Genomic DNA, 12,087 nt, shown 5'->3' on the forward strand with positions numbered 1-12,087 from the left:
TGGTGTTGCTATGGCTGTGGTGTAGGCCAGCGGCAACAGCTCTAATTAGACCCCTAGCCTGGGAACATCCATGTGGCATGGGTGTGGCCCTAAAAAGACAGAAAAGACAAAGACAAAAAAAAAAAGAAAGGATAACAGAGTAGGCTCAGGACAGAGATGCGGCCAGAACTTGCTTGACCATTAATGGTATTAGACAGCACTATACTTGTCTGACATTTGCTTATTATCCACACCTTCAACATCTGCGACTTTACCCAGAAAAACACACTAAATGTCAGCTTTTCAAGGTCTACTTTACTTGTAAACACTTCAGATAAGGAAGGTGGAAAACTGGATTCCTTGTAAAAAAAAAAGTGTCAGAGACCCCAAGTACACGTCTTAGGGCAACTGAAGCCATTCTGCTGATATTCTAAACTCCAGCCTCCACGCAGAGTCCGCCAACCAGAGAAAACACGCATTCCTCAGTTTCAAGTGGCTATCACAGCCTTCCACACCACTGCTACCACTCAGAAGGCCCTCTGTGGAGTTCCCATTGTGGCTCAGGGGGTTAACAGCCTAACTAGTATCCATGAGGTTGCAGGTTCGATCCCTGGCCTCACTCAGTGGGTTAAGGATCTGGTGTTGCCATGAGCTGTGGTGTAGGTCATAGATGCGGCTTGGATCTGGCATTGCTGTGCCTCTGGCATAGGCCAGTGGCTACAGCTCCAATTAGACCCCTAGTCTGGGAATCTCCACATGCCGCAGGTGTGGCCCTTGGAAAAAAAAAAAAAAAAAAGATATGTAGCAAGAGCTCCAAAGCTGCACATTACATTTGGCTAGGGGTCACCTAAAAGAAAAAGGAGTTTGTGCCAATATGTTCACAGTAGTACTAGTCAGCAAAAAGTTGAAACAATTCAAAGGCGCAACAACTGGGACATAGCAATAGAAAATAATAACAAATACCTAGGGTGGAAATACATAAAACTATATAGGAAATGATGTTAAATGAAAAAAGCTGGACACAAAATAGAACACAAACATTGAATACAACTAGATAAATACGTGTATGAGTTCATCAACAAAACATTAACGAAACTGAAACTGATAATAAAGTATGATTATTTATTAGATTTTTTTTCTATAACCTTTTGTTGGTTTGTTTTTGTTGTTGTTTTTAGGGCCGCACCCTCAGCACATGGAGGTTCCCAGGCTGGGGTCAAATCGGAGCTACAGCTGCCAGCCTATGGTACAGCCACAGCAACGCCAGATCCGAGCCATGACTGCAACCTACACCACAGCTCACGGCAAGTCCAGATCCTTAACCCACTGAGCAAGGTCAGGGATTGAACCCACATCCTCATGGATACTACTTGGGTTCATTAACTGCTGAGCCACGAAGGGAACTCCATCTAGGAAGTTTTTAAAATGCATCATAATAGCACAAAGAGAAAGAGAGAAGGGAAACCACAATTTGGAGGAAAAAAAAAAAAAAAAGAAACTTTCATGATCTGAAATACTACCAGATCAGTAGTTTTGGGATTTCCATTAAGTGTTCTAGATACTAGACATTACTAGATATTACTCCTCTGCTCTCCAAGACTCCATTTAAAAAACCATGACTAGTGGTGGAGTTCCTGTCATGGCTCAGTGGTTAATGAATCCGACTAGGAACCATGAGGTTGCGGGTTCGGTCCCTGCCCTTGCTCAGTGGGTTAATGATCCGGCGTTGCCGTGAGCTGTGGTGTAGGTCGCAGCCGAGGCTCGGATCCCGCATTGCTATGGCTATGGCGTAGGCTGGCGGCTACAGCTCCAATTAGACCCCTAGCCTGGGAACCTCCACATGCCAAGGGAGCGGCCCTCGAAAAGGCAAAAAGACAAAAAAAAAAAAAAAACCATGACTAGTAAGTACACACTCTCCCAGATTCCCACTGCCATCCTCCTACAGACAGAGCTATGTCGGTGCCCCCACGTATCTGCTGACTCTCGCCTCTTGTTCAGGATCGATCTGCCCACCTCTGCTTATCCTTTTCCTGTCCTCTTCTCCCTCTGTCTGGAATAGCACTGCCTTGGTCATTTTTTCTCTCTCCTGTATCTTTCTCTTCCGCCTCACTATTGATCCATTTCTCACAGTCAGTAAACAAATCTTTTGGAGTTCCCTGGTGGCTCAACAGGTAAGGACCCAGTGTTGTCACTACTGTGGCACAGGTTCAATCCCTGGCCCAGGTACTTCCACATGCCATAAACAGGGGGAAAAAAAAAAAAAAAAAAACCTCTTATCACAAAACATGACCCTCCCTCCATTCCTCCCTCTCCTTCCCGTATCATCCAGGCTCCCCTAAAGAGGAATCCACTCACCGGGCCTCCCCTTTCTCCCACCCCATATGCTCCTCCAGTTAACCTCACTCCTCTGAAACTGCTCTGCTTAAGGCAACCATAGCTAGTGATGAAAATCCAATGGTAAATGTTCTGTCCTTGTCACATTTGACCTTTTTGTGAACTTTTTGTCGTTAACCACTGCCTTCTTCCCAACAACTTTCCTTCCCTGCTTTCTGAAATGCGAGCTTTTCAGCCTCTCTGCCCAGCCCTACTGTGTGTCCTCCCTTCTGGCTAACTCTTTCTGCTGTCTAACATCTTGCTCCCCTCCTCCACTCAAGGGTTTTCCCACTTCAAATGATCTCCTTACTCTCCTATTCCAACCATCCCCTCTATGACAACTGCCCCAAAATCTCTCTCCCTCTGCAACATCCCAGAGCCATGAGCCCAAAGCCTACAGGACATCTCCACTTAAAAACACCACCGTTATCTCACCCTCAATATGTCCAGAGCTGAACTCACTGTATTTCCAACTCACCCTTTCTGCACCTTCCTGGTTGTCTCCCTCAGTTAATGGCACCTTTCAACGACCATCAGTAAGAAACTCCCCACTTCTGGTAAAGGACAAAACTCTTTTGATTTAACCTCCTAAATGTCTCCCCGCTTCCATCCTCGCTGGCACTGCTGTGGGGTAGGCTATCATCTCTCCTCTGAATTCTTCCACTCGCCTTGTGGGATGTTCTTACTTCTAGCCTGTCATCACCGCATCTACACAATGCCTCAATGTGCTCACTGCCCTGCTGAAAACTCTCCCAACGGCTTCCAGAATCCTTAGGATTAAAACCTAGATTCTTTAACATGACACACAAAACCCTGAACTCCCCCGCTACTCTTATTACCACTTGCATTCCTCCTTGTAGTTCACAGAGCCCACCCTGCAGTTTCATACATCTGAGCTTTTGCATGTGTCTTTATTGAGCCAGAATGCCCCATTCCTCTTCCGTTTCTCTAGCCTTTAAAATCCTGCTGCCCGTTGTGACTCAGTGAGTTAAGAATCCAATATAGTGTCCATGAGGACACGGATTTGATCCCTGGCTTCACTCAGTGGGTTAAGGATCTGGCATTGCCGCAAGCTGTAGTACAGGCTGCAGATGTGGCCTGGATCTAATGTGGCTGAGCATAGGCCAGTAGCTGTAGTTCCAATTCGACCCCTAGCCCAGGAACTTCCATATGCAGCAAGTGTGGCCATAAAAAGGAAAAAAAAAATCCTTCCCTATTCCTAGATGAAATCAAATCCCAACTTCTAATACTTTCGTACCATATATAGCCTACTATTACACATATATACTGAAGTTAATTTGTCTTCCCTTTCACCTCCCATATTAAACAGTGAGTCCTCTGTACATTCATTATGCTTCCAGAACTTGGAGACATATATATAATCATATACAGTGATAAGTACATAGTATATGCTCAATAAAAGTGTGCTGAACACAGTGGGTGCCTACAACAGGCATTTGTTTCCAAAGGATCCACAGGCATAGGAGCTACTAAGGAACTCCTGGGCATTCAACTGTGGGGTCCTAATTCTGTGGCTTTGTCCATAAGGAAGTGAGGGACTAAGAGTCTACATTAGGATTTCCCACAGAACGGTGGTCATTCTTTTTCTTATCCCAAGTTGCTGTGGAAGAGAGGAGCCTCAGCAAATCTGACAGCAGGGTCCCCAGCTTTATTCCTGCCATTGTCATTATCCCTGACTTGGCCTCCTCTTTGTCTTCCTAAATTTGCGTGGACACATGGCTGCAACAGAGTCTATTTACTGAAACCTCTGGGTCATTCTATTCCCACACACAGTTTAAAGTATGAGCCTCTCTTAACCAAGAAATGGATTGTTAATACAAGTGTCATCGCTTAGGACCAAGTCTTGATAAAGGCCCGTTTTCAGGCAAAGAGATTCCACCTGAGAGTGAGTTGTAAAGATCAGGAGAGCAGAGAGCACACAGCTCAAATATTTAAGAAGTCCTTTGTTCTACATACCACTAGTAAGTACCTCATGGGGAAGATGTAATCTCACTGAGGAAAATTGGGTAAGGCTGGCTTCCGTGCATTTTTAAGGTCTATCCATTTCACATCAGGACATTTAAAGGCTTTGACCCAAAATCACATGGTGCCTGCTATCTGAGTGGGTCATTTGTAAAAACATATTAGATACTTAGAGATGACTGAGCAGATAGGTCCCACTTTGTACTTGGTGCCGTGCAGGCTTGTCAGAGATTGGGCAGCCTTCTGGGCCACTTTATTCTTGAGCAAGAGAACCAAGGAAAGGAGGATGGATGGTGCGTGTTTCTTGGAAGAACAGAGCCAAAGAGCAGAGTACAGAATGGGACAGTCTGATGAACTGCTTTCTGGTTAATTAAGCACAATGCCCTTTTTATTACAAACATTTTCATTGAGAAGCAAGCACAAGTTCAATTCTGGTGACCGAAAATACAAAATGAAGACCCTCATTGTTTATTGAACATCCAGGTATTTGCAGTAAATGCACCAGGGTCATTCTGCCACCAGCTCTCCTTGTTCAGGAGGGTGGGTGGAAATGAGGCACTAAAGAGAATGTGTTCTGACCCAAGGACGTACCCAGGAAGTTGAGTTTGTTCTTTTTTAAACCAGATCCCCACATTGGCTTTTTTCCCTATGATTGTCTCTTTTTACAAAAAGTAGAGCTCAGCAAAATATTTTCCATTATTTGAGGGTTCCAATTTGACTGATTGAGGCTTTACTGTCCTTGCTAGGGATAAATGTAAGGTCCTGAACTTGGGTCCAGGAAAACAACCGTACAATTACCAGATGGGGAAACCTGGCTCGGCAGAATCCTCAGAGAGCCTGGGGGTTTCAGTTGTCACTGAGCCCAGCATGAGTCAATGGCATGACACCACTGCCAAAAAACTAATGTGACCCTCAACTGCATAAGCAGACGTGCACAGTCTGGATGAGGGCAGTTGTGGTTACGCTCTGCACTGTGCTTGTGAACCCACACGTTTTACATTTACTTCTGGGAGCCACTCTTGAAGAACACAGACAAACCAAAGCATGGTGGGAAAATAGCAGCCAGAAGAGTAAGGAAGTCGGGGCCATATTCTGAGTGCTTGAAGGGATGGGGGTATTTAGCAGGGATAAGGAAAAACCTAAGAGAAGCAGATGACTCATCTTCAAGTAATCAATGAATTTGTTTCTCTAAAGGAAATAAACTTGCTGGAGCAAGATGATAAACCAGGGCTGGTATGTGAAAACTGAAAGAAGAAGGTTTGAGCTCTCTATAATCAAGAATGCAGGAGTTCCCGTCATGGCGCAGTGGTTAACGAATCCGACTAGGAACCATGAGGTTTCGGGTTCGGTCCCTGCCCTTGCTCAGTGGGTTAACGATCCGGCGTTGCCGTGAGCTGTGGTGTAGGTTGCAGACGTGGCTCAGATCCCACATTGCTGTGGCTCTGGTGTAGGCCGGTGGCTACAGCTCCAACTGGACCCCTAGCCTGGGAACCTCCATATGCCACAGGAGTGGCCCAAGAAATAGCAAAAAGACAAAAAAAAAAAAAAAAAAAAAAAAAAGAATGCAAACAATCAAATCTGCCCCGACTTTGAATAGGCTCCCTTGGAGGCAAGGAGCTATTCACTGGATGACTATCTGGCAGAGAGTTAAGCACCAGGTTTGGATAATTTAAGCTTATCTCGATCTACTGAAGGTACCTTTGACATTCAACCCTGACATTCTTTTTTTCCCTGATTCAACCCTGAATGGTAATATTCACCATCAAAACCCTGAAAACCACCTAACAGGGGCTAAAATGCAACTGATGAGATGAAAGATACACCTAAATTTGGAATATTCTATTTCTGCTAGCTGCTGACAACAGTCTACTTAACAGTAAATTGACAAAAATTCCCATCCCAGGGCTTATCTTTAACATATGTGTTTCAAAAACCAAGCCTAAAAGCCAAATTGGAAATACATGCACATTCTCTTCAGCTGGGATAGCTCTTGCTCAATTTTAAGCAGCCCCCCAAAGATGTCACCATCTGACTTAAGGCTGCCACCAGTTTGCTCATTCTTGAAACAGGAAAGATGACAGGGGATATCAAATGATACCTTAAGAAAGTGAGTGTTTTACACCCAACATACACCAGTGCAGCATGACGACAGATCACAGAGCCAAAGACACCAGGAAGGTATGAGGCAAAGACCCTGGGAGGCAGCATTGCTCAGCACAGAGCAACTGACAACAGATCCAAAAGCCCCAGCTCCAAATCCAAGTGGTTATTTTCTAAGCAACAGAAAACATATCTTGGTAATTTGTGGTCAAATCAGGCTCCTACTCATCTAGATTAAGGCAACAATGATTTCATGAATTCTATTTCCCAAGAAAACTTAATTTAGGAAAATCCATAACCAGTCTTTCAAACCTTTGCCTGTGTCACAATCTTCTCAGTGGTTAAATATGCTATGTGTCATTCCTCTTTGTAACCTATCACTAGAACACCTCCACCTCAATACCTATCTTTACGGCTGAAAGTCACCTGTCCACACCATGGATGCTTGTGTCTGAGCTGAAATGAAGTTTCAGAAACTTACCAGCTCATCAAATGTATACCGCCCTATCACATGTATACCCATAGGGGAACAACAGTAGCTGGGAATAGCTGTGGAAGGTAATGAAGGCCTTAAAATTTCCATGACTCTTGATAAAGTCCACTACGGATTTCACTTCAACTTCAGAGTTGGCACCGGGTCCATGATATGAATAGGAACAAGGGTTGCTGCTGGCTCCAGGTCCCAATGGAATGCAGAAGAAACCTATTAGGAACAGTGAGCTTTAAGGAGACAACATATACAGGCAGTTACCATGCTTCACTCAGTCCTCCTGTGGAAACCAGAGCATGATTGTCACTGTATTAGATTGAAGTGCTACCTAAAGACACAATCAGGAGATCTAACACAAGAGATTCTGAACATATATCTCTTCTCGAAAAACATAGTGTTCCCAGAGTTCCCACTGTGGTGCAGTGGATTAAGAATCTAACTGCAGCAGCTCAGGTCACTGCAGAGGCACGAGTTCAATCCCTGGCCCAGGAACTTCCATATGCCTTGGGTGCAGCCTTTAAAAAAAAAAAAGTTCCTCTCTATGGCAGAAGGAGTTATCACATTAGATCATCTCCTCTCTGTGGGAGCTGTTGGAAGAAAAGTTAGATTTAATATTATAGATGGAATTCCCGAATTGGGTAGGAGTTAAGCAAGCTGATTTTCTGGGATTTCTTCCAATTCTTAGAGCCCAAGAGTAGAAGATTCTATGTGTCTGTACTTCTAAGTCACAAAGCTACAAATGCAAGGAGCCTCTGATACCCCTTCTGTGGTAAAGAAGTCACAGAAGAAAGAAAGCCACCTTTGGCCTTCATTTTCTCAGCTACTGGAGTTAATCATGACACTCAAGTGGGCACACTGTGGTCTGGCCAGGGCTCTGAGTGCTAGAGGAACTCTGAAGGGACAGGTAGAGTTAGGACTCTGCAGGGTCTCTAAATGATATCAACAAAGTACATATACAACCTGTCACCTCATTTTAAGATTATTTAATAACAACAAGATTCTAGGAAAAATCTGGCTTTGAATTGCTAGACATTGTTCAATATTTTGGATCCGAGGCTTCTGATTTTTCTTCTTTCCTGTGTACACACAAACACATACACATACTATTGTAAAAGCAATGAATGAAGTTGCCACGCATCCACAACCTGTCACAGTTCGTTAGTGTGTCCTTTCTTGGTTCAATGATTCTCATTAATTCGTTTGTCTTACAAATATTTAGTGATTACCTTCTATGTGCCAGACAACTGTGCTAGCTAGGTGTTAGGAATACTACAGTGAAAAAGACAGTTTCTAACCTCACTGTTATCATACCTAATAAGGGAAAACCAAACAAAATTCAATTCTGTGATTAGAGAAACAAAAGAGGTTTCAACCAGTGCCTGAAAGCATAAAGGATCCTCCCAAACAGCCTGGCACTGGACTCCCAAAAATTAGAGCTGCAGGTCAACAAAGGCAGAGCAGGAAGTGAGTATTTTCTTTCTGAATCTATCTTGAAAATCAATTTCTTGATCTTATTTATACTTCATTTTAGTTTTCTTTCTCGAAGCATCCATAGATGATGTAATGTTTCTCCTCTGACTAGATCCCAACCCCCTCTAGTGGTTGGTTCAGGGCTTCCTGAGGCCTCCCTCCTCAGTGCAGTCTTGCTCTGGAAGCTGAGAAGCTGAGCCTGGATACAGCTTGTGGGAAAACCAAGATGTGAGACAAAATATATTAAATGCCCCTCAGAGCTCAGTGACAGCTCTGGGCACCTATGAAGGGAATTCAGTCTAAGTGTTTTTCAAATAGGTTTTTAAATGGCTTCAATCCTGAATGGGCTTAGTAGGCTGATAACACTGCAGAGCCACACTGGTTGACCAGACAACGTCCGAGGGTCGCTGGGGACACATCCCTGTGCTCACCTCCAAAACCTGCATCCCAGTTCCGGCTAGGATCAACACCAATACAGAGGCTGCCAGGTACCTTGGACTGGGTCTTCTGCCAATACAATTCTTTAAAATGGAACAGAAAGAGAATATGGGGGAAGGAAAGAAAAAAAAAAAAAAAGATGGTCATTCAGTCCACTAGGAAGGACCCTTTAGAATTCTGTTAATCTCCTTTGCTCCCTCCCAGAAAGGCCCCTTTGGAATTGCACTGATTTCCTTGCCCGCAGAGGTGATCAAGCGTCCTCACACAGGAGCTTGGAGCTTCTCCACCGTCTCACTGAGGCGAGAAGTAAATAATCCCCCATCCTCCTCAAATGGATACCCGCCAAACTATGTTCCATAGAAACCCAGTCCTGTTAAATGTTAACCGTCACAAACAAAATTTTAAAAACACAAAAACGTGTGAAGAGTGTAAGGGTTCTGTAATAGAATATTTTGGGGAAATATAGGGTAAAATTGGCTAATTTACTTTGTAACTTCTAAAGGTTTTTTCAGTGCTTTAATATTTTTTATGAAGCGCCAAGAGAGGGGTATAGTAGGTGATATTTCCCAAACTTGACTGTGGAACCCTTTATTCACAGGGTATCTCATGAGATGAGTACTAGTGTTTGTACGAGTTCCTTTTGATCACACGTTGAAAAACGCTACTGTAGTCGGCTCTCCACAAAAATAAACTTGAAGCTCTGATTCATTTTTAAATATATGTGTGGTCACAGTTGCCGTAATAGTGTAGCGTAATGAGATTTTAAAAGGAGAGGAAAAAAAAAAAAAAAAAAAAAACCTCTCTCTTTTTTGTGATATTACCGAGGATTTCTTCTACAGATTTTAAGTAAAATGCCAGATGCATTGTACTGCCTACCTAAATCCTACAGCAATCTAATTGTCAGCAGGTAACATCCGCCTCCTCTTTTCTATCAATCCTACCACAAAAACGCAGAGATAATTGGAACAAATCTCCTAGGTGACTCACGGTGAACAGTGAACTCTAACAGCCCAGCCTAACAATTGAAATGGGCTCTGACCGAGGCAATTTGGAAAGATACCGTGTGTTGGAAAAAGAAATGATTATAAACACCACTCTATGCCTCCATTCAGGGCCACTACTGAGAGATTAGGCATTCCGTTTAGGGTAAATCAAGAACACAAAGACCACTTTATTTTGTTTTGAAGTTCCTACACATCTCCTTAGATTTTTGTGGAAGAGCAAAGTCCAGGCTTACTTGGGTTTGAGAGAACACAGAGCCATCAGGGTTGGTGACTGGCAGCAGGAAGATATCCATCACATCCAAAATCAAAGTTATGGACGGATCATTTCCATAATCAGAGGCAATCTGAGCAGAGACAACAACATGTATGTCAGTTTCACACTCCCCTTTCACCAGGAAACACGGAAGAGATATTAAGGCAATGTGTTTTTTCCAAACATGCACAAGATATCATGTCTGGTCCAAGACTACGGCCCAATCTCCTGTTAATGAGTTTAATATGCCAGTGTCGATACTTTAATTTCCAGTCAGAATAATTCACTTACATTAAGTAAAAATGAATATCATTTACTCTTTCTCTCTCAAAAGCAGAACTTTTCCTATTAATTTTGGTGATGCATTTTGCAATGGTGGGCAACGGTGTATGTGGCTTATTAGGGATATGAACCGAATAAGTATTTTCAGTTTCCTTAATCACCACACAAGCTATAGTTTCCCAAAAGTACTCCAGACCAACATCAGATTACTTAAATATGCAGAGACTTTTCTAAAGATCCAGAGAACCGGTTAAATTCCATTTGGGGAATTACATTTCTACTTATGATCAATTGCAGCAGAGTTGAAGTTTCTGCCGGATTAAAATTTATTCATTTCCTGTGCTCAGCCATCCTAAGGCATTATTATTCAACTGTTAAATATCCATTTCATAATACCCTAAAGGTAACCGCATTTTAATTGAAGGGAAAAATCTATCAGCCAGTATGCACGTGGTTGCACATGCTTGAATGATCTGATGTGGATTGATTTCCTTTGCTCATGAATTAACATTCTGATTTATAGCATGTCATTTTTGAATTACTTAAGAAATACCAGCCTAGGTCACACCCAGCGTGGTATCTTGACTCTAATTCCAATGAACATGTTGGAAGGGAGATATTGCTACACCTTAACTTCAAAATCAGATATGGAAAATTTTCAGAAGCACCCCAGAACCCTTAACAAGTTCCACTTTGGATCTGCAGGTCAAAGTAAACTATTCTAATACCTGTTTATATTTCTATCTTGAAGCCCTTTTGTGATTTTATAGATTTCTAGTACATCATGCTACAGCTCTCAGAGCTCCAGGCAGCAAAGCAATTTTTCCCTAGTCCATTCTCATGCTGAAATCTGACTCCTGGGGTCCTTACTTGCCACCCTCTCAATCTCTTCTAACTCTTACTATCTTTTAACAGAGCTCACAATGGCCAGCAGGGTAGGGGGTTGGAGGGGGTGTATGCTAGGGTACTTGGTGGGGCAAGACCAAAAAAGGCTTTGAATGGGTCTGTTTCCTGCCTGTGTGACAGGGCTTGGGAATGAGAGCATCAACCATTAGGACCACAGAGACTGTTGTCAAGTTAGGTGGGGCCTGACCCCAGAAAGACAAATCAGGAAATTCCAGGCAAAACGACCTTATTTGAGATCCACAGCGCAGTAGCTTGTGTAACCCACTCACGGGCATGGATCGCAGCATCTAGCCAGATGGCCGGCTTGTCTCCTCCGGTGCTGAACTGCAAAACAAGAGTGGAAATGCAAACCGTTCCACCACCGAGGACCCCTTGTTGGTTCCTCTTTTTGTACTAGATATAGGGGAGAGGGAGAAGGTGTAGCCACTGGTGCTGTTGATTAACTCTTCTCATTTAAAGGTTTTTTGGGGTTTTTTTGGTCCCCTTCTTTTAATGGGAACTTAAATGCACTTACATGAGAGGCATCCTTTGATGTTTGTAAAAAAAACATTGTGGATAATGCGATGACATGAAAATATGTTCATCACATGTAAATTTTTAAAAACAGATTACAGAATAGTATGACGGCATTTTTATTTTTTAAAAGGCTAGCTTGTGTTGTGTGTGTGTGTGCGCGTGCGCGCATACACCCACACAGGAGAAAAAGGGAAAGGTGATGAAAAAAGAAAAAAGAAGGAGAAATAGATATACAACAGAATGTTAATAGCTATCATCCTGTAGTTGTAGAGTTGGTAAAACAGGGATTTTTT

General features: G+C 43.0%; 1 protein-coding gene across 1 annotated transcript in view; it reads right to left on the reverse strand.

Moving 5' to 3' along the window:
* Positions 1–6,904: 6,904 nt before the first annotated feature.
* Positions 6,905–12,087, reverse strand: part of CPA2 (carboxypeptidase A2) — a 31,178-nt gene continuing 25,995 nt past the window's right edge. The window contains exons 6-9 of the mRNA XM_085005452.1: positions 11,504–11,602; positions 10,071–10,181; positions 8,827–8,916; positions 6,905–7,138 (exon numbers count right to left, since the gene is read on the reverse strand). Coding sequence (XP_084861578.1) covers positions 7,046–7,138; positions 8,827–8,916; positions 10,071–10,181; positions 11,504–11,602 — 393 coding nt within the window. The 3' untranslated portion in view covers positions 6,905–7,045. The remainder of the gene's footprint in view (positions 7,139–8,826; positions 8,917–10,070; positions 10,182–11,503; positions 11,603–12,087) is intronic.

The sequence above is a fragment of the Sus scrofa genome, chromosome 18 (assembly GCF_054392235.1).
Source record: "Sus scrofa isolate SSC_HxYL_T2T_F1_AM1 chromosome 18, Sscrofa_HxYL_maternal_Yorkshire_Landrace_v2.0, whole genome shotgun sequence".
Lineage (NCBI taxonomy): Eukaryota > Metazoa > Chordata > Mammalia > Artiodactyla > Suidae > Sus > Sus scrofa.